Source organism: Octopus bimaculoides, chromosome 3 (genome assembly GCF_046866305.1).
Source record: "Octopus bimaculoides isolate indiv1 chromosome 3, ASM4686630v1, whole genome shotgun sequence".
NCBI classification, from domain to species: domain Eukaryota; kingdom Metazoa; phylum Mollusca; class Cephalopoda; order Octopoda; family Octopodidae; genus Octopus; species Octopus bimaculoides.
Window position 1 is genome coordinate 158,536,239 of NC_142930.1, and position 24,345 is coordinate 158,560,583.

The 24,345-nt window shown below is 37.7% G+C and overlaps 1 protein-coding gene across 12 annotated transcripts in view; it reads right to left on the reverse strand.

Moving 5' to 3' along the window:
* LOC106877485 (intermembrane lipid transfer protein VPS13D) overlaps positions 1 to 24,345 on the reverse strand; it is a 178,439-nt gene that overhangs the window by 139,811 nt on the left and 14,283 nt on the right. For 8 of the 12 annotated variants that reach the window (XM_089349883.1, XM_089349882.1, XM_089349879.1 and 5 more), the window contains exons 1-2: positions 11,705 to 11,983; positions 2,593 to 2,697 (exon numbers count right to left, since the gene is read on the reverse strand). In XM_089349883.1, coding sequence (XP_089206009.1) covers positions 2,593 to 2,697; positions 11,705 to 11,720 — 121 coding nt within the window. In that variant the 5' untranslated portion in view covers positions 11,721 to 11,983. Of the gene's footprint in view, positions 1 to 2,592; positions 2,698 to 11,704; positions 11,984 to 24,345 lie in introns of those variants that run through there. The other 4 variants (XM_089349873.1, XM_089349884.1, XM_089349874.1 and 1 more) reach the window with 2 other exon arrangements.

Sequence of the window (24,345 nt, forward strand, 5' to 3'; positions counted from 1 at the left end):
GATGATAATGATGATGATACATATAATTAATCTTTTTACTTAGTATCAACTCACAACAGTTAAAAGTAAACATCATTTTTACCAATCCCAACTATATTTAGCTGTATCAAAAAGCCTAAGAAGTTTACAGGATACTATGTCTCTCAGGACTATTAATAAAAAAAAAAGGTGCAAATTTCCAATTGATTACTAACATTGATCGTTTCTGACACTTTTAATGATTAAGCTGAAATAAGAATTCAGAACTGACATTTACAGCAAAATTCATAAAGTCAGTTTATAAGTACAACTGCATTAAATGTCATCTTATTCACTAACTTTAACAGCATCTAGTGGATGAAAGACATAGTAAAGAGAAGCAATGTGTGTGTATATGTATATATATATATATATATATATATATATATATATATATATATATATATATATATATTACACTTACTCTCTTTTACTCGTTTCAGTCATTTGACTGCGGCCATGCTGGGGCACCGCCTTCAGTCAAGGAAATCAACCCCAGGACTTATTCTTTGTAAGCTTAGTACTTACTCTATCGGGTTCTTTTGCCGAACCACTAAGTCCCCATACCAAATCCACTCACAAAGCCTTGTGAGTGGATTTGGTAGACGGAAACTGAAAAAAGCCTGTCATATATATGTATGTATATATGTATGTGTATATATATATATATATATATATATATATATATATATATATATGTATGTATGTATGTATGTGTGTGTGTTTGTGTGTCTGTGTTTGTCCCTCCAACATCACTTGACAACCGATGCTGGTGTGTTTACGTCCCCGTAACTTAGCGGTTCGGCAAAAGCATCCGATAGAATAAGTACTAGGCTTACAAAGAATAAGTCCTGGGGTCTATTTGCTCGACTAAAGGTGGTGCCCCAGCATGGCCGCAGTCAAATGACTGAAACAAGTAAAAGAGTATAAGAAAACAACTGGATAGCTTTGTTTTTTTTAAATTAAAAATTACATTGGAAACCAGGTAAAGGTATTACATTACTAACCGTATGACCAGGATGTCAGAGCTTACTTTAGTCATTGAAATGTAACCAGACAAGGTACATGATTCTTGTAATCGATCTTCCGATCTGACAAGTACTGTTCCTACTTCTTTGTTGCAGATGTAGGACACAGATTCCACACAACCATTACTCTTGTACTTGTTTCAGACATTTGAGTGCGGCCATGCTGGAGCACCGCCTTTAGTCGAGCAAATCGACCCCAGGACTTATTCTTTGCAGGCCTAGTACTTATTCTATCGGTGTCTTTTTGCCGAACCGCTAAGTTACGGGGATGTAAACACACGACCATCGGTTGTCAAGCGATGCTGGAGGGACAGACACAGACACACACACATATATATATATATATACACATGAAATTTTTTTGAGCAGGGTCGTTGCCAGTGCCCCTGGACTGGCTCATGTGCGGGCGACACATGATATCTTTCATGCGAGATCGTTGCCAGTGCCCCTGGACTGGCTCTTGTGCGGGTGACACATGAGGTTTTTCGAGCGGGATCGTTGCCAGTGACCCTGGACTGGCTCATGTGCGGGCGACACGTGATATCTTTCGAGCGAGACCGTTGCCAGTGCTCCTGGACTGGCCCTTGTGCGGGTGACACATGAAATCTTTCAAGCGGGATCGATGCCAGTGCCCCTGGACTAGCTCATGTGCGGGCGACACATGAAATCTTTCGAGCGAGATCGTTGCCAGTGCCCCCGGGCTGGCTCGTGTGCGGGCGACACATGGGGTCTTTCGAGCAGGATCGTTGCCAGTGCCCCTGGACTGGCTCTTGTGCGGGTGACACATGAGGCTTTTTCGAGCGGGATCGTTTGCCAGTGCCCCCGGACTGGCTCATGTGCAAGCGACACATGAAATCTTTCGAGCTGGATCGTTGCCAGTGCCCCTGGACTGGCTCTTGTGTGAGTGACACATGAGGTTTTTCGAGCGAGATCGTTGCTGGTGCCCCTGGACTGGCTCTTGTGCGGGTGGCACATAAAAGACACCATTTCGAGTGTGGCCGTTTTCGTGCGGGTGACACGTAAAAGCACCCACTACACTCTCTGAGTGGTTGGCGTTAGGAATGGCATCCAGCTGTAGAAACTCTGCCAAATTAGATTGATGATGATGATGATGTATATACGACAGGCTTCTTTCAGTTTCCATCTACCAAATTCACTCACAAGGCTTTGGTCGGCCCGAGGCTATAGTAGAAAACACTTGCCCAAGGTGCCATGCAGTGGGAATGAACCCGGAACTATGTCGTTGGTAAGCAAGCTACTTACCACACAGCCACAACTGCGCCATTGTGCAAAAAAAAAAAAAAAAAAAAACACATTCAACAACATAGTTTAGATTCTCAAGCAGATGAAAAGGTCAAAGGTGTGCTTTATAAAGGTCAACCAGTGGGACGACCAGGTAAGAGATGACGAGAACTAGTATGGCTAGACAATTTAAGCTGGGTGGGAAGAAAAAAAGAAAACAGGATTGCAAACTGATGACAAAGACATGAAGGAACAAATAGATGAGAGATGACAATACAAATCAGTCATAAAAAGGGTTTCTCACCAGCCAGGAGACCAACGTAAACGCTGTCTCGGTTTAAATTTTCCACATATTCTCCAATATAGTTGTTTACTATCCATGCTGCCAGTCGGTTCAACATCTTGCGATCTAGATGAGTGACAGAGAAAAATGATTAAACAACAATCAACTTTCTTGTCAAAAGTTTTCGTATTAAAACAAAACAAAAAACAAACAAATTAAAAACCACAATAGTTATTTTTTACATGATTAAATTACAAACTAAGAGATTACAGATTAAGACAAGACTTAAATATAAATTAATAAATAAAAATATAATTAATGCTAGGTTTTCCCAATTCAAATAGTTACAAGAATTAATAAAATATTTTAATTTATCTTTTCCAAGTGCCTCCAAATGTCTTTGTCATTCAAACTTCGTGTATTAATTCAGCTAACCTTTACATTTTCAATATTTAATACAATCAAATTAAATTTGGATATTCATGAAAATTTATAAAAAAAAACACACTTCCTAATACTAACCACCATATTTAATGGCATAATAAAAGATGCACAGAGATATGAGATGCACTCCAATTTCAGTAGTATATATTCAGATGGTTTTAGTGATTTAAGCATGTAATATAGGCCTAACTTCACATGTAGGACCCAGGGCAATTTTTTGAGACATATTTTTTTTGGTGGGGAAGGTGCATATTTTGTGCTATGAAATACAGCACTATAACCATTACGGTGGTTGACAAATTTGGGATTTCTCAACAGAGTGTTATAAATAAAGGCATTCCTAAGGGAGTACTGGGTATACTATTAACTCCTTGAAATTTCCTGGGCTGTTACTTCTTCAAGGTAATGTTATAAATACATGCCAAGGAGGTAGCAGACTGGAATATGATGAAAGTCAGGCAAGTGAGGATATTTACTTTTCCTGCATACAAGTTCTTTAAAATTTATGAAGAAATTTTTTTTTTAATATCAGAAACAAACAAAACAAACTTTACCATTAAATGTTTTTTTTTTTTTTGTATGGTGTTAAAGCTTTAATAGTTATGACAATAACCATCACCGATATTAATTATCCGTCATACAAACCAACGAGGGAATTTCCACTCAATCACCCATCTGCTAGAAATAGCAGCAAAAATTCTCTCCATTCTCCCAAAATTTTCTTCAAGAAAACTCACCTTAGACAACATAGACCTACACACCTCTAAAATAACAGGATGGTCACAATTAGGAAATTCAATCAAGGTTGAACTGAAGCTAAACAACAACAAAAGCAATCATCCATTTTATGTAACTAAAGCAAAAGTTTTGGAAGTCAATAATGTAAGTAGTAGTTATATACAGGGCCAACTCAGTCGACCATACCCCTTTGCCCTTGTGCTAAGATTAGAAATCTTCATCATTATTAAGCACATCAGACAAAACACTTGGCAGCATTTTTTCTAGTTCTTTATAATCTGAGCTCAAATTCTGCTTTTCATTCTTTCAGGGTTGATAAAATAAGTACCAATTGAGTACTGGGGCCAATGCAATCGACTAGTCCCCTTCTCCGAAATGTAATGAAGGCTTTGTACCTATAGTAGAAAGAATTAACTTTCATTATCATCCTAGTGAATATTATAATTGGTACAATGGTGGATGGACAAAATATTCAGGAGTATTAAGTTACAATCTTGATTTTTTTTGTTTTTTTGCTTTCTATTTTTGATCCTGAATTCAAATCATTTTAGTTTCATCTTTAATTTCTGTCTTTCCAGATTTGAAAGAATAAATACTAGTCTTGTTGCAATTCAATTGATTGTACTCTTATCCAAACAAAATTGTGGACTTATGGCAATGTTAAAAATTAGCTGATGTTGTTTAGTTCCAAGTGAATCCTGATTGAGTAGACCTCTGATCAAAAGCATTTCAATCGGGACCATCCTGTGATTTTTCTTTCCTCTTTTTATATATATTAAGATTATATTTGCCAATGTGTCTCTTTTTTTAAAGAATGGTGGGGTCTGGGAATGAAAGAATTTGGCCACCATTTCTAACAGGTGAAACAATTATGTAGAAACTCCCATGCTGGCTTGTATTGCTTTTTATTAATAGTTGTTTTCAGGATTCAAGCAAGTAATACACACACACACACACACACACACACATCTTTTTTGATCACCATGCAAATTTACATCTTTCAAGTACACTAATTGCCATACAAAGTTATCTTTAATACTCTTATATCCATCCTAATCTCAGTCAGCAGAATTTGATGTTCTTAAGTTGTTTGTTATTTTTCAGATTACCATAAGCACTTCCAGCACAATATGCTACTGTTATTCATCGTTCTCCGTTTATATTAACCTAACTTTATTTTAATGCTATACAACAATTCTAATTCAAGTGTGCATTTTTTTTCTCACCACCCCAGGTGGGTTAAATTCTTGAACTGACAGAATAGACAAAAAGTTGTGTAGAAGTCATGTAGCTGATCTTGATAGTAATATCATGATACTGTTGCTACATGCAACATTCTATTTGCTTATGTGTTTAGAAAGTAACAGATTGGTTTCATTACTCGAGATTATATTCTGGAACTGAAAGTGAAAGCAGTCTGCAGACACTCACAGATCTATGAATTGTAGTCTAAGTGTTTAATCAAAATATCTATATTTATTGAATGAACCACCAACTGTTGCCCTGGATACTATTATGTACTTTTAATATATCAATTATATTAACAGGAAAATTTTTTTAAATCAGTTGGAAAAATTATCAAAATATAATTTCAAAAAACAATTTCAAAAAAGAACTAATAACTAAATAGGAACCTTAGATTCTATACACTACAGAAGCACCACTACTGGCAACACAATTTGGAAATAGAGGAACTACTTTATCCAAGCATTTTTTACTCATCTAAATATATTTTCTTTTTAATATCCACTTAAGGATGTGGCTAATAAATAGAGTAACAGCAAACATGCAAAGCAGTGTTTCAATATATAAATTTTTGAGTGCAAAAAGTAATAATCATAAGAAATACTGACAGAGTAATTGACTACAGCTATATATTTTTACTTTTCACTTTTCTTGTCATGAAGTAAGGCAGAGTCCATTTTTAGAGGGGTTTCAAGACTGGTGAAAGGGAGTAGGGGAGAGAGGTATCATCATACAAATGACCTGACCTGAGTGCTTGCAACAGAGTGTACTCCACTAAAGGTATTAAAGTACCAGGTGTCACTTTATGTGTTGTACAATTATTTTAGAATATCCACCAACTTCTATAAATGTTTTACCTACACTTGTTTGTTTTTTTTAAATTGACCAAGTTTTTGGTAAATACTTTGAGATTAAGTCAATAAGAATGCCATTTTGGTCAAAATATCAAATCTCATCACTGCATTCCATGCAATGACTAAACTTTAAATGTTGCTGTAACTACAGGAAATACTGTATAACTACATGAATGTCTCATGAGCCTGTTGTGCTAAGCACAAATTTTCCTAAATGGTACAACAATCACTCAATAGATTAAAAAATAAACCACTCAACACAACACCAGAAACTGAGTTTTTGGTTTCACTAGTATCACATCTCAATGAATGTGGATAAGCAATTGTAAGTGTCGGGTAGGATGTGGTCAAAAGGTCAAAATTTCTAGTGCATACTATATACAACGTTAAAAATGAAAAATATTTTCAAAGCAAAATTTTCTAAGTGATAAATATGTAAAGGCAATTTACTTAATATTTATTTTTCACTGTTATTTCTTTATTTTCTGCAAACAATATGCACAAAAAAGCTACATGTTTGCATGATGTTATATATACAATAATAATAAAGGACGTTACCGTATATATGTTTACAAACCAAGGACGTTATATAGACCTCCTTGACTCAAGTTAGAGAAGGGGTGCGTATTATACACAAGGTTTACGTTTTTCAGAAGTACAGCCCCCTAAAAATCCCCTGCATATTATACTCAAGGGCGAACTATACTCGAGGATTTACGGTAATATTGTTGGCTAGTTTAACATCACCTCCTAGCCATTTGGTGTCTTTAATAAACTAAACTCTGTTGCAAGTATTTGGGGTCCAGTCTGAGGATAACTTCTTCCCACAAGTCTCAGAAACCTTGAAATAATTCTAAGGTGCTGCCCATCTTCCTCTGAATAAGTAATGTAATATGCATACATATGAGTGAACAAAAGAAAGTAGCAGTCAACTCATTTGGCCAGAGTTACATGTATTTAATAACAGTTCGACTAAGCTTCACATGGACAAGTCCATCTCATCAGATGTTAGGAGTTAAAGATTAGAGAAAATTCAAGATGCCTTCTAATGTTTAAACATCTGTTGGGCAGCTGAGATCATGTGGTATTAATGATATCAAAGTGACACCAGTTATATTCTTTGTTTTCAGGCCCACATGTTCAGATAGGACGTTAGCAGGATATTGAAGTCATGCTAGCTATTTTCATAATTTTTAGGTCCACGTGCTTGGATAGGATGTTGGCAGGATGCTGGTAACACTTTTGCAACAGGCTGCAACATAGTATATTCGGTAACATCAGATCCTTGTATTGGGCAATGCACATGGTGGAGTAGGATGTTAGCATGAGTCAGAGGCTCAGTCGCTGTTCATATTCCACTGAGTGATGACTGAGCTTCCAATCTGTGCCAACATTCCATCCAACATGTGTGTTATCCAATACAAAGATTTGATGTCGTTGAATATACTATGTCACAGTTGGCTGTCAACATGGTGCCAGCATTCTGCCAACATCCTGTCCAAATACATGGGACTGAAAATAACGATTATAGTTAGTGTCACTTCAATATTAATACCACACCACCTAAGCTGGCCAATGGAGGCCTAAACACCTAGAAGCCATCTCAAACCTTGCACTCTGACTCCTAACATCTGATGCAATAAACACCCTATGCACACACAAAACACATCATGTGGGGCTGAGTGAAACTGCTATTATATATATATATATATATATATAGATATATATATATATATATATAGATATATATTCTTTTTCCTTCATTTGTTTCAGTCATTTGACTGTGGCCATGCTGGAGCACTGCCTTTATATGAAGAAATTGACCCCAGGACTTAGCGATTTGGCAAAAGAGACAAAGAATAAGTTATGGGGATGTAAACACACCAGCATTAGTTGTCAAGCGATGTTGGGGGGGTCAAACACAGACGCACCAAACATACACACACACACACACACATATATATATACAACGGGCTTCTTTCAGTTTCCGTCTACCAAATCCACTCACAAGGCCATGGTCGGCCCGAGGCTGTAGTAGAAGTCTCTTGCCCAAGGTGCCATGCAATGGGACTGAACCCGGAACCATGTGGTTGGTAAGCAAGCTACTTACCACATGCTAGCCACTCCTGCACCTATATATATGTATATACATATATATATGCACGTGTGTGCATGTATGCACACACAAAACCTTTCAACAACCATAACATCTTACCCCAGGGTAGATAACACTACTTGCTTCAATATGTCTAACCAGGGGTTACAAATAATTTTAAAATAACAGAACTATACAAATTGGCAAAAATCTCATTCTTTACCAAAATAGAAAACTACCACAGAATGTCTTAGAAATGTGCAATTCTGTAATTTGTATTGTTTGTTTTTATGACCTTTTGTTTTTAAATTTATGTTTACAGAGCACAGACATGGCCAAATGGTTAAAAAGTTTGTTTTGCAATTATGAGGTCCTAGTTTCAATCTCTTAGCCCACCACTGCCTAAGGCCAACATCATTTACCAAAGCCTTGAATCAACCCAAGGCTTTTGAGTGAAATTGGACTAATAGAAACTGCTTGAAACTCCACTGGATGGGCTATACTTGTAAGTGAAAGAGTCAGCCCTGCCTTATATTGACTGTGCAGAAGTATTAATCATCTTTTATCTTTTCAGCTATTAGACTGTGGCCATGCTGGAGTGCCACATTGAAGGGTTTACTCAAATCAGTCGCAATATTTATTTCTTTTTCGAAGCCTGATATTTATTCTATCAAAGGCGGCGAGCTGGCAGAAACGTTAGCACGCCGGACGAAATGCTTAGCGGCATTTTGTCTGTCTTTATATTCTGAGTTCAAATTCCACCGAGGTTGACTTTGCCTTTCATCCTTTCGGTCGATAAATTAAGTACCAGTTATATATACTGGGGTTGATCTAATTGACTGGCCCCCCCTCCCCCAAAATTTCGGGCCTTGTGCCAAGAGTAGAAAAGGATATTTATTCTATCAGTCTCTTTTTGCTGAACTGCTAAGCTCATTGCTCATCAAGTGGTACTGGAGTATAAACAAAACCAACAAAGATACACACACACACACATATATATATATAAAATCCGTTTACTGAATACTACCAAACCCACAAAGACAGGCCTGTAAAAAACATAAACCCACTATATATATGTATGTATGTATGTTACTGTTGGAAATTGGAAATATAGATTCAATTCAAAGAATGAAAGAAATTTCTGCTTTCATGGCAATTCTTATAGCTGTACACTAAACAGTGTTAAAATACCGACAGACAAGCAGAATAGCAGAATACAATACAAACAGTAAAGTCAATAGATTTTCTTTCCATTATTGAAACTACATGTTATTATTCAAATTACAATGGATTCAGAAGAAACTTTAAAATTCCTAGCATCACATGGTCTTATTCAGTCATCGTAATTGCGACAAGCACATATTGCCTCTGGTGAATAACAATGGTACCAGTTCTAATGATGGAATGCATGTAAATGCCATAAATATATCCTTTTCCTCGTTAGTACTCATTGATCCAAATTATTTCACTCTGTATATAAATATAGTAGAAAGAATTTGGGGAAACTGCAAGAGAAAAATACAGGCTATGCATGGTACCTTAGATTGCTCTGTTTTAAGAGTTATAAGCCTATCTTATTCCACTGTCTGTACAAGAACAATCCAGTAGAGCCGCTGCTATACTGGATTAAGTTATACTACTCTTGTTTATGTGGAGGCACGTGGCTTAGTGGTTAGGGTATCAACATCATGATCGTAAGATTGTGGTTTCGATTCCTGGATCGGGCGACGCGCTGTGTTCTTGAGCAAAACACTTCATTTCACGTTGCTCCAGTCCACTCAGCTGGCAAAAATGAGTAACGCTGCAATGGACTGGCATCCCGTCTTGCTGGGGAACACATACACCATTGAAACCGGCAAACAGGGCCCATGAGCCTGGCTAGGCTTTAAAAGGGCGCATTTATTATTTTTTTAATTTTTGCTTATACAGCTACATATTTTCTACTAAAAATAAGAAAACTAAAGATAAAAAGAAATTGTTAAACAGGCCTAGGCATGGGCGTGTGGTAAGAAATTTGCTTCCCAATCACATGGTCCCTGGTTCAGTCCCTCTGTGCAGCACCTTGAGCAAGTGTCTTCTACTATAGCCTTGGGTCAACCACGAGCCTTGTATGTGGATTTGGTCGACTGAAACTGAAAGAAGCCTATAGTACACACACACACACACACACACACAAATACATACATACATATATCTTTTAAATTTGTTTCTGAGAAACGTTTTGAATATGCAAATAAATCTTCTATTCTATTATGCTGGTCACAGTCTAATGATGCTGACTAGTGAACCAGTTTTTTGGGATTGCATTGAGCTGTACCAATATAATATAGGATAAATAGAATAATAATAACAATAATCCTCCGATGGAATTTATAAACGTGGTTGTGGAAATACATGTAGCAATGCAAGGATTATTGTTATTGTGTGTGTGTGTGTGTTTGTCCCCCACTACCACTTGACAACCAATGTGTTTACATCCCTGCAATTTGGCAAAAAGGGACCAGTAGAATAAGAACTAGGCTTTAAAAGAAAAAAAGTACAGGGGTCAATTCAATTGACTAAAATTTCTTCAAGGCGGTGCCCCAGCATGGCCACGGTCTAATAACAAAGAAATAAACGATAGCTCAGTTTGCAACCATGTGCTTTTGGGTTCAGTCACACTGTACAGCATGTGTCCCGCACAGGGCCAACTAATGCCTTGTGAGTGAATCTGGTTGACAGTGTATCGAAACTCATCATGTGTGTATGTGTTGTCTGTGTGTCTGCCCTTGTGAACGTCTGTACAACCACCTGACAATAGGTGTTGGTTTGTTTATATCCTCATAATTTAATGGCTCAGTAAAAGAAACCCAGAAATCAATAGAATAAGTGCCAAACTCATATTTGAAGCATTACTGTTTGTCTGCATTCTTTTATTCTGATTTCTATTTGTATTATGTTTTTTTGTTTGTTTTTTTTAGTTTACAGCCATAAAAGGATCATCACTGTTATTCAGTTAGTTTCCAGAGTCAAAACAAACAAAATTTTGTTAGTAACCAAAATGGGATCTTTCTGATTTGGCGGACACCATTTTTTATTTAGTGTATTTTCTACCGAAACACTTTAAAACTTCATATACTTGTATATTTTGTCTTATAGAACAGAGACAAATTTTTATATTCAAATTTATTTCATGTTAAAAGTTATTATCATATTTCGGTAATTTCAACCAGTCATTGACGTCTATTGAGGTGAAAACAATTACTGCTGTGGAATGTAAACAACACGTTCTAGCGGTGTAATGGGATCTTTTCCCTTGAATAAAATTAGTGTCGTTGTTTGTCAACAACAACTATCGGCAGTACTGTTATTTATGACATCGTCCGTGCGTTTGTACTGGTTTTAGCTTTAGGGATTTAGGGTTAAGGTTTGGGTTTTAGAGTTAGAGTTAGGGTTATGAGTATTTTTGCCAAATTTGGTGAAAAGTTCGTGGCGGTGTATTGAACAGTGTCCCAAGTTTGAAAGTGTTTCGTTAAAAAAAACAAATGGTGTCCGCCAAATCAGAAAGATCCCCAAAATGTTTCCAAACAAAATAAACAAAAGCAAATAAAAACTGAGTTAGAAAAACAAACAAACAAAAAATGCAAATAACCAAAGTAAAATTAAAATAAAATAAATGGTGGAAGACACCAAGCAGGGGGAGAAGGAGAAGGGTAGTGAAAAGTGGGGGTAAGAGAAGCGGCTAAATAAGTGTAAAGTTTTAACAGAACATACTCACATATTGAAAGAATCATTGGGTGCGATTTAGGTTAAACCTGACACCCAATAAATACACAGAGATATAAAAGAGAAAAAGACAGCTTCAAGTGACAAGAATCTCTTCCCAGAATCGATGTACACCAACTAGCCAGTAAGGCAGAGATAAAGCAGAGATTGTTGACCAACAGCACCACATGGTAGCAGAGTAGCTGGACATTGTACACCTGTGGGGTTACAATGTGAAGCGAACAAGACATCAACAAGGTGTGGTTACTGGTGTAAATATATTTGTAAATATGGTGTACTACGTAAGTTGTTTCGGTGAGCAATGGCAATTAATTCATCATTGATGCATTATATATATATATATGTATATACATATACATACATATATATACATACATATATATATATATATATATATATATATATATATATATATATATGCACACACATACACACACTCATATACATACACTGTGGGGGATTAAGAAGAGAAAGGAAGGAGAGAGGAATGGTGTGTGAGAGGAATGGTGTGTGTAAGTTGGAAGGTGGGGGAAATCCAACAATAAATAACGTAATTAACAGAAAATACTCTGAAATTTTTATATTAATATTCTAGTGAAAAATAGACATAAATATTTGTTAGTTGGGTGTGTGGACGCTTAGTACTTGATACAAAAACAACGAAAACATTAAAACAAACAAATCACATAGTTCAAGAAAGATAAGCCAGTTTTCATAGTGTGTGTGTATGCATATATATACATACATACATACATGTGAGAGAGAGAGAGAGAGTATTTACACAAAACCTCTGGATAGTGCAAACAAACATTAAAGATTTTACTTTCCTGATAACCCTAATAAATATTTAACAATCGTTCCAAGATAAAACCAGAAGTAATAACCAATCATCATCTTCAATACTCATCACATTATTTTTTTTTCATGGTGGAATAGGATTAGAAAAAGTGGTGAGCTGGCAGAATCATTAGTGCATCAGACAAAATGCTTAGTAGCATATCTTCCGACCCTTTACATTCTGAGTTCAAATCCCACCAATGCCTGCTTTGCCTTTCATCTCTTGGGGACTGATGAACTAAAGTGCCAGTCAAATACTGGAGTCATTGTCCTCTGCTGTTATGATTGTTGGCTTTGGACCCTACATCAGACTAGTGTTTCATTCAGGGTGGCGTTGCGGTCTCAGTCACTCAATCATCACAGAAACTGAGTAACCAGCTCTATGAGTCTTGGGGCTCAAGGGGTAAAAAAAATAGGGTTAGAAAGGCATGTATCAACACTTGTCTTGATCCTGTATCATCTCGTGCCTGAGATCCAACATCTTTAGCTCTGACCTCAATACATTGTCCCAGGTTCCCATCCAGTCACCCTCTGTTGTGTTTTCACCCTTGTATTTACCTTCAATTGCCAACACACAATACTCTCTTACCCAGAACTCATTACCCATTCATAACAAATGTCCATAAGTCTCTGCATACACCTCAGCTGATACCTGTAATGGGCATTTACACTCACAGTTACCCTGTATGCTGCATTACATACCAATTAATATTCTTTTCTAGGCACAAGGCCAAAAATTTTTGGGGAGGTGGTTGGGCCAGTCGATTAGCTTGACCTCAATACACGGCTGGTACTTAATTCATCAACCCTGAAAAGATGAAAGGTAAAGTCGACCTCAGTGGAATTTGAACTCAGAACATAAAGACAGATGAAATATCGCTTAGCATTTCACCCAGCATGCTAACGATTCTGACAGCTTGCTGCCTTCATACCAATTAATATAGGAGCACTCCGTCGGTTACGACGACGAGGGTCCCAGCTGATACGGTCAACGGAACAGCTTGCTCGTGAAATTAACGTGCAAGTGGCTGAGCCCTCCACAGACACGTGTACCAGGAAGATTCAGTGTGACAAAGAGCATGACAAGGCTGGCCCTTTGAACTACAGGTACAACTCATTTTTGCCAGGTGAGTAGACTGGAGCAACGGGAAATAAAGTGTCTTGCCCAAGAACACAACGCGAAGCTGGGAATTGAACTCATGACCTTACAATCGCGAGTCGAATGCCCTAATCACTAGGTCACATGCCTTCACACTACCAATTAATATTATACACACAACAGACTATACCTGACCCATTTCTCTTTCAATGAACTTTATGAAACATACTTTATGACCAACAGAAGTTATTGGATTTACACTCTTAACCACTGACTATTGTTATTCATCTTATCTCATCAAACTGTTACACCATATGCAATCAAGTTAGTTTCACAGATGTTCCATATCAATATGGATAAATAAAATAGAAAGCAGATTTTTTCCCAATATTTGTTTAAATCATAGCTAAACTAGGTGCAGGCGTGGCTTTGTGGTAAGAAATTTGCTTCCCAACCCCATGGCACTTTGGGCAAGTATCTTCTACTATAGCCCCAGGCTGGCCAAAACCTTGTGAGCAGATTTGGTAGACAGAAACCAAAGGAAACCTGTCATGTATGTGTGTGTGTGTGTGTACATATATATATATATATATATATATATATATATATATATATATATATATACACTCGAGGTATTTCGTGTTGCAAGACAGTGTAGGAGAGAGAATAGTGATGTCGTAGGAGAGAAATGTGTTCGCATGGATGATGGTACGCTTGCATTAAATGAGGATGCAAAGAAAGAGGTCTGGAGATGCCACTACGATAGATTGCTTAATAAAGAGAATGAATGGGAGAAAGAGAGCCTGCCGTATGTCGACCCAATAGAGGAACCAGCTATCCGAGTTGATAGTACCAGGGTAGATAAAGCAATTAAGAGTATGAAGACCGGGAAAGCCCCCGGCCCATCAGGAATCACTGCAGAGATGCTCAAAATATCTGGCAGTGTTGGCTATAGCCTAGTCACCCGTATTACGAACCAGGTGATACACGAAGGAGTCATACCCAATGACTGGTGTAGCAGCATCATAGTCAACTGCTACAATGGTAAAGGTGACGCTTTAGATACAAATAATTACAGAGGCATCAAGCTGTTAGATCAGGTTATGAAAGTTACAGAGAGGGTCATAGCCCAACTAATTAGGGAGCGAATCAATTTAGATGAGATGCAGTTTGGGTTCGTGCCAGGTAAAAGCACTACTGATGCCTTATTTCTAGTGAGACAGTTGCAGGAGAAATACCTAGCTAAGGATAAACCTCTGTACCTGGCTTTCGTTGACATGGAGAAAGCCTTTGACAGGGTCCCCCGATCCCTTATCTGGTGGTCAATGAGGAAACTTGGGATAGAAGAATGGTTAGTGAGAGCTGTGCGAGCCATGTACAGAGATGCTGCCAGTAAGGTGAGGGTTGGAAATGAGTACAGCAATGAATTCCGGGTAGAGGTAGGGGTCCACCAAGGTTCCGTCCTCAGCCCCCTCTTATTTACCATAGTCCTCCAGGCAATCACAGAGGAGTTCAAGACAGGTTGCCCCTGGGAGCTCCTCTATGCTGATGACCTTGCCCTAATTGCGGAGTCACTATCAGAACTAGAGGAGAAGTTTCAGGTGTGGAAGCAAGGTCTAGAATTGAAGGGCCTTAGAGTCAACCTAGCTAAAACCAAAATCCTAATAAGTAGGAAGGTAGATAAAACACAAACCCCTTCAGGTAGATGGCCCTGCTCAGTATGTAGAAAAGGAGTAGGTAGTAACTCTATAAGATGTACCCGGTGCAAGCTATGGACACATAAGAGGTGCAGCAACATCAAAGGCAGGTTAACTAGCAAGTTAGTTTTTGTTTGTGGCAGATGTTCAGGTGCAATAAAGACTGTAAACAAACAGGAAACAACTTCTATCTCATTCCAGGGTGAAAAACTAGAGGTAGTCGATAGCTTCCGCTATCTGGGCGACCAAGTTAGTAGTGGGGGTGGGTGCGCTGAAAGTGTAGCTGCTAGAATAAGAATAGCCTGGGCAAAGTTTAGAGAGCTCTTACCCCTGCTGGCGACAAAGGGACTCTCACTCAGAGTAAAAGGCAGACTGTATGACGCATGCGTACGAACAACCATGCTACATGGCAGTGAAACATGGGCTGTAACTGCTGAGGACATACGTAAGCTCGCAAGGAATGAAGCCAGTATGCTCCGTTGGATGTGTAATGTCAATGTGAATACCCGTCAGAGTGTAAGTATCTTGAGAGAAAAGCTGAACATTAGAAGCATCAGTTGTGGCATGCAAGAGAGACGATTGCGCTGGTATGGACATGTGGTGAGAATGGAGGAGGATAGCTGCGTGAAAAAGTGCCACACCCTAACAGTTGAGGGAACCCGTGGAAGAGGTAGGCCCAGGAAGACCTGGGCTGAGGTGGTGAGGCAAGACCTTCGTACATTGGGCCTCACCGAGGCGATGACTACTGACCGAGACCTTTGGAAATGTGCTGTGCGTGAGAAGACCCGGCAAGCCAAGTAAGATCGTTGCCAGTGCCCCTGGACTGGTTCTTGTGCGGGTGGCACATGAGATGCACCATTTTGAGCGTGGCCGTTGCCAGTACCGCCTGACTGGCTCCTGTAGGATTTTCGAGCGAGATCGTTGCCAGTGCCCCTGGACTGGCTTGTGCGGGTGGCACATAAAAGACACCATTTCGAGCATGGCCGTTTTCGTGCGGGTGACACGTAAAAGCACCCACTACACTCTCTGAGTGGTTGGCGTTAGGAAGGGCATCCAGCTGTAGAAACTCTGCCAAATCAGGCTGGAGCCTGGTGTTGCCATCCGGTTTCACCAGTCCTCAGTCAAATCGTCCAACCCATGCTAGCATGGAAAGCGGATGTTAAACGATGATGATGATGATGATGATGATACACATATATATTCATGTATGTGTGTGCGAGTCTTTGTGCTTGTCCCCAACTACTGTTTGGCAGGTGTTGGTTTGTTTACATTCCTTTAACTTGGCAATTTGGAAGAAGAGTAAGAATAAGTATTGGGTTGATCTGTTCCACTAAACTCTTTGAGGCAGTGCCCCAGCATGGCCGTAGTACAATGACTGAAACAAGTAAAAGATAATCTACAGCCAGCATACCAAGTTGGTGGAAATAGTGATAACAAGACTAAATACCTTTTATTATTTAGTCTCACCAAAGTGACTGAGCTGGCCAAATTGTTAGCATCACACCAGACAAAATGCATGGCAGCATTTCACTTGTTTTTACGTTCTGAGTTCAAATGCCATTTAGGTTGACTTTGCCTTTCATCCTTTCAGGGTCGATAAAATAAGTACCGGTTGAACACTGGGGTCGATGTAATAAACTAAACCCGTCACCCAAAATTTCAGACTTTGTGCCTATAATAGAAAGGATTGTTTAGTTTCATTACTGGAGGTTCTGAGTTTAAAATAAATCTTTCTTAACTTTGCCTTTCAACTCTCTGGATTTGATATCCTCATCATCATCATCATCATCATCATTGTTTAACATCCGCTTTCCATGCTATCATGGGTTGGACGATTTGACTGAGGACTGGTGGACCAGGTGGCTACACCAGGCTCCAATCTAATTTGGCAGCTGGATGCCCTTCCTAACGCCAACCACTCCGAGAGTGTAGTGGGTGCTTTTACGTGTCACCGGCAAGAAGGCCAGTCAGGCAGTACTGGCAACGGCCACGCTCGAAATGGTGTATTTTACGTGCCACCTGCACAGGAGCCAGTCCAGCAAAACTGGCAATATTAAAGTGTTAATGATAAATTCCTGTGTTGTAAAAATCTGTCATGCAGTGAAAGGGAATGGTACGTGTGAGTGAGAGAGAGATTCAAACGAATGTTATTAGCCTGTGCACATACACACACACACACAGTGATGCTAGTTCGCTGTGTGCATGTTTGTGAGAGAGGAAGGGTATATGCATATATGTACACGCCATTAACATTTATTTGAGAGGTAACTAAAAGAGGACTTTTATTAAAAATATAGTTTATCCTCAAGTTAATTATTCAAGTTATTTGTTGTATATATGTAGTTAGTAACAGTATATATTATGTGTGTAAGTGTATGTGTGTATATACAGGGTGTCCACAAGGTCTGGGTACATGGAGTAAATAAAATCATAACAAACAAATATAAGAAATAATAATTTCTTAAAGTACCCAGACTTTGTGGACATGTACCCAGTACCCATGTACCCAGTACCCATGTACCCAGACTTTGTGGACACCCTGTAGTTTATGAAAATAACATTTAAAATGTCATATAGATCTTTAATACTTGGTGGTTGTTTCTAATTAAACCATAGAATATCCATGGGGTCAATTAGTATCATATAATCTTCGACACACCTTTGTAAAGAGTTACAAGAAATCATTTTATAGATAAACTTAATTATATATCTGTATAATATTACTAAAGCAAGGATTAACATGAAGTTTTTAATGAATAGAACCTTATCAGCAATAGTTTAATATTTTGACCTCTTCACTAATTAAAATAAAATAAAATAAAAGAATTCACTATTATAAAAATTAAGCTTGTGATAAGAGTAACATCTACCAATGTCTAGTACCAGAAGTCAAAGTAAAGTACTCAGTACTAGTCCTACCGAGTGGCACTTTGGGCAAGTGTCTTCTACAACGGCCCTGGGCCGAGCAAAACCTGATGAGTGGATCTGGTAGACGGAAACTGGAAGAAGCCTGTCATATATTTGTATATGAGTGTGTATGTGTCTGTCTGTCTTTGTTTTTATGTTTGTTACCCACCACAACTTGACAACTGGTGCTGGTTTGTTTATATCCCCTTAACTTAGTGGTCCAGCAAAAGAGATCGCTAAAATAAATGTCAGCCTTCAAAAAAAAAAAAAAGTACCGGGGTCAATTTATTTGACTAAGCCCTTTAAAGTGGTGCCCCAGTATGGTCGCAGTCCAACGACTGAAACATGTAAAATATAAAAAAACAGATCTGCAATATAGGCGCAAGAGTGGCTTTGTGGTAAGTAGCTTGCTTATCAACCACATGGTTTAGGTTCAGTCCCACTGTGTGGCACCTTGGGCAAGTGTTTTCTACTATAGCCTCGGGCTGACCAAAGCCTTGTGAGTGGATTTGGTAGACGGAAACTGAAAGAAGCCCATCGTATATATGTATGTATATATATATATATATATATATATATATATATATATATATATATATATATATATATATATATATATATATATATATGTGTATATGTTTGTGTGTCTGTGTTTGTCCCCCCCCCCCCAGCATTGTTTGACAACCGATGCTAGTGTGTTTACGTCCCCGAGACCGATAGAATAAGTACTACGCTTCCAAAGAATAAGTCCTGCGGTCGATTTGCTCGACTAAAAGGCAGTGCTCCAGCATGGCCACAGTCAAATGACTGAAACAAGTAAAGAGTAATATACCATGAAATATTTTTCCTATGCCTTAATGTTTCTCCTAATAATAATTTTTTAGTCGTAAAGATGATAATAGTAATAATAATAAAAATTACTAGCAATAAGAAATGAAAATGTCACATATGCCCTTAATGAGTTTCTAGTTTACTTCAAGTAGTGTGTTGAGAACAAATCGACCAAATGGAACCTAAACAACAATAGATGAATTCTATGCACAGGTACCGTGGTAATGAGTGTAAATAATACAAAATAACTCACTCATTCAAGAATCAAATCTGCTTTTCAGATTTGACTTACAAGAAGATTACCTGTACTATTTATAGATGAGGTATAGACATGGTGGCCAAAAATTATGAACAAAATAAATTCAATGCACTCTGGAATTGTCAAAGACAAGCTTCAACTTTCCTAAAATTGAATAAAATAAATAAAACAATGATGATTACACATATACATGAACAAAATAAATAAATAAATAATAATAATAACAATAACAATAATAATAATAACAATAATAATAATAATCCTTTATACTAAAAGCAGAAGGCTTTTACCATTTCATAAGAGATCAGAATGCAGGCTCATAAAATTGAAGTGAGCAACAATCAACCTATGACACTTAAAGTAGGACTGTATCATAACAAGACTTTTTCAGCTTCAAAAGAATTAAAAATCAAATATCAGAAATATCAGACGGAAAAATTTAAATATACATCCCTTTATTGGAGAGTAACTTAAGCTAATTTTTGTCTATGTATAATTGTGTGTGTTTGTTTAAAACAAATACAAAGTGTATTAGTGAATATCAGTGCTGCCGAACTGGCTCCTGTGTGGGTGGCACGTAAAATACACCATTTTGAGCGTGGCCGTTGCCAGTACCGCCTGACTGGCCTTCGTGCCGGTGGCATGTAAAAGTACCCACTACACTCTCGGAGTGGTTGGCATTAGGAAGGCTGTAGAAACTCTGCCAGATCAGATTGGAGCCTGGTGCAGCCATCTGGTTTCACCAGTCCTCAGTCAAATTGTCCAACCCATGCTCGCATGGAAAGCGGACGTTAAACGACGATGATGATGACTCATATATCAAGTCATCACAAAACATTTTAAAATCTTTGGCTTTAAATTAGAAATGTTAAAAGGAAAGGATAAAACACAAACACACACACAAAGTAAAAACAAAAAAATTTCAGGAATTTCATTCATGTACAGAAAACCAGAGAATTGGAACGCAGTTTATTAAAAGACTGGAAAGGAAAATTAGAAAAGAGGGAAGGAGGAGAAGCAAAATTATAGTAGCCAAGTAAATAAGGGGAAAATTAAAATTTTAGTTTGCTATTATAGAGTAACCTGCCATAGAAACCTTGCCAAAACTGGAATAGATAAGCACAACATGGCCCTCAAACCTATCTAGGAGGGCAGTGAGTCCTAATAAGAATTGACTTAGAGTGTTATGACCCATCCAACCTATGTCAGTAGGGAAAGTAGACATAATGATGATGGCATACACATGTAAACACACATACACACACCCACACTCTCTCTCTCTCTATCTATCTCTCTCTCTCTCCTTCTAAGACAAGTGCTCTCCACATTAAAGTACTCACATATCTAGAACAATGCCTTTATACAAAGCCACCTAACTGAAAGGAAAACCATAAATCACTGCCACCACCATCTGGTTACAGCCAAGTGTCCACAACACTTTATACTATTATGAAATAAGAAGCTCTGTACCATCGTTACCAAAGCCAACTTGATGCACTTGTACCTCCTTTCTCATTTCTATAATCCTAGCTAAATACATCTGAGTTTAGCAATGAATTTAGCAACAATGCTGGCAAGAGTCCTCAGGGACAATTCCTTAACTCCCACTCCTCCTGTCAATGGTACTCTTACAGACCATAACATGGGGCTTTAAGATCTTGTACTAAACACAATTGGCAATCCTACCTCTGCAGAACAGCAGTCCACTAGTTTTTCCCTCTCAGCCCAACTTGAAGCTCAATTCCACAAACCTTAATCTAAGATCTTGTAGGGTCATGGGAAGCAAGACACAACAGGTGCAATGAAAGGAGTGTGTAGGGTGAGCCTACTTGAAGTGAATAGGTACAAGCTAATTCATAGAAATCGATGCTATTACAATAGTGATAGAAGAGGTGAAACAATATATGTTGTGAATGTTGCATATGAGTCAGTGAACCTTTTTTTCTTTTTAATCTTTTTGCCAATCGGTGAGATAGCTTTCTTTTAAATGTAGTGGTTGAAACAAGAGATTGAAAACAAGTTATAGTTTTTAAATAATAATAAAACTGACTTGTATAATATCCATTTAGCAGTTGATCTAACGACTAAGGTTCACAGAATAAGTTCGTAACTAATGAATATAAATCTATAGAGAGACACCCAAATTTGCAGTATTTATAATCATAAATGGGTTCTAGTTGTTAGAATGTGACCAAGAGGTTTAGCATGAAAAAACAAGAAATGACTAACCAACCAAACTTTGAACATTCAAGGGGGGGAATGAAACAAATTCATAGTTAACTGATAAAGAACAAAGGGCAAACAGTCATTAAATGTACTTAATGTCGATGCCATATCTTTAAATATTGAAAATGTAAACATATGACGTCAAGTATAAATTTAAAAAATAACAACTTAACTCTACACTTGAAATGTTTAAGAGAAAACAAAACAACAAAAACAGTAATGACAACAACCAACAACAACTATCCTTGGCAGAAGTCAGTAAAATGATTTTATATCATCAATTTCTCAGTTAAAGCTGTGATTGAAACTTATAATTTCAAATTATGATTGATATTACTTTTTGCTAATTATATTAATTAGAAACATTCAATGTTATACATGAGGATAAAAGATATCTACAAAGAGTAACAAAAAAAAAAAAATCAATATTGTTCATAAATTAATGTCCCTATGCCGACAACAGTCTCTCACAGTGTCTAAGCTGATAATCTTTCATGCACTTAGTCTTCACCCCACCACCACCACCACCCCACCATATAAATATATCCCCACAAATTGAAAACCAAATCATTAACTGTAACACCAAAATGAAAGCCTTAACATTAAATCAAAGTTCTGCGTTTATACAAAACTAGCAGAGGTACCTGGCATTGCTCGGGGTTAAAACCACATAGTTTGTATATATATTATAGTTATGTTGAAACAGGTGATGACAAAACATTTGTGAAATAAATGGACTAATTTGACTAGTTACGGCCTGGAAAATTGGGGGTTGGGGGTATATGCATGCCTTTGCTGATCTTGAGAAAGTCTCATCTCACTTCTGTATTGAAACTCTATGGAGGCGCAATGGCCCAGTGGTTAGGGCAGCGGACTCGTGGTCGTAGGATCGCGGTTTCGATTCCCAGACCGGGCGTTGTGAGTGTTTATTGAGCGAAAACACCAAAAGTTCCACAAGGCTCCGGCAGGGGATGGTGGCGAACCCTGCTGTACTCTTTCACCACAACTTCCTCTCACTCTTTCTTCCTGTTTCTGTTGTGCCTGTTTTTCAAAGGGCCAGCCTTGTCACACTCTGTGTCACACTGAATCTCTCCAAGAACTACGTTAAGGGTACACGTGCCTGTGGAGTGCTCAGCGACTTGTACGTTAATTTTCACGAGCAAGCTGTTCCGTTGATCGGATCAACTGGAACCCCCGTCGTCGTAACCAATGGAGTGCCAACCAACCATTGAAACTCCATTTGACATGCTGTGGTATGCCTTTGCTGATCTTGGGAAAGTCTCATCTTCTTTCCCCTTTGAGACTCCATTTGACGTGCTACAGCATGCGTTTGCTGATCATGGGAAAGTCTCAATCTCCCTTCTCTATTGAAACTCCATTAATTTAAGGCTAAATATATAATTGTCAATACCTTGCAACTGCTGCAATAATTATGAACTGGTAAATGGTAAATGTATATTTTTATATACCTTGGGACCTGCCACCTAATTGTTTTTTGTCAAGTGCTTCACCTCCAGCCATTCATTATGTCAGTCAACATGCACACACTGGCACACCATTCTGCTGTCATGGCGGTAAAGACAGAAAGTTGCCCATGCGTAATGTTGTTCATATTAGGATATAAATTATTCATTTATTTATTACAGTAGAATTAAAAGTGAAACTATAAAAGTGTTACAATATTATAGGCTTAGAATGAAAAGCGGAAGTGAAACAATATTATATGACATTACAATATAGATCTTATTCTTACACTTTCGACATGTAATACCAAACCAATGCCAATGTTATATTGTTTAAATCTAAATGAGAAAAAAATTACATGCTGACACTCACAGAGTCTGATACTATTACCTTGTAAAATTTGATTTGATTTGTTCAAGCTGTTTGAGAATGCATAGAGAACAGACAGACAGACAAAGAATTTCATATATATAGACAAGGAAGCCAATTTGTAGACAGAACTTACAAACCCCATTTGAGCACATAAAGCTCTAGAAGAAACTAGCTTGAATGTAAAAACTTGATCCACTTTAGGATAGCTTTTTCTTATGCATGACCACTCAGTGGCAGGTTTGAAATCTAATTGGTTAGTAATAAAATCTTATCGGCTGTATGTGGCCCATAGCAGTCATACGTATGCATGCATGACCACACACACAACATTTTTCGACAGAGGGAGAAATGTAAATAGTGTATTTAAATAGACAGAGTGCAAAAAATTTAAAATAAATAATGTTGTAGAGAGAATGCCCAAATACTGTAAAGACAAAGATATTTACACACAACGAAACTGAAATACACTGAAGTCAGTTTTTAGACAGATGTGGCAAAACTGAATTTAAACACACTGGGTAACCAAAAGTTTAAAAATAACTAAATCATTTTCAGGGAGAATGTACAAAAACCGTAACAACAGAGATTTTTACACATATCTAATTGAAATACACTTATTCAATTTGTAGACAGAAGTTAGTAAGTGTCTAAGTCAAAGAGAGAGAGAGAGAGTGAAAGAAACAGACATGGACTAAAAGAGAAGAACTATTACAGAGGGTGAGAGAGAATATGTGTAAGCAAGAGAAACAGAGAATGAGAAAAAGAAAGAGAGAAATAAACAGAGAGAGATAGAAAGGGGAGAGAACTGGTTGAAAACTGCAGAAGATTTTAGAGAAAAACCTGTATAAAACACCATTTTTCTTGGCTTCTCACTTCACGCAAGAGCTCTGGGCAAAATGTTATAGTGTCTGACCATCCATGGCACATAAGTAATGTGTGTG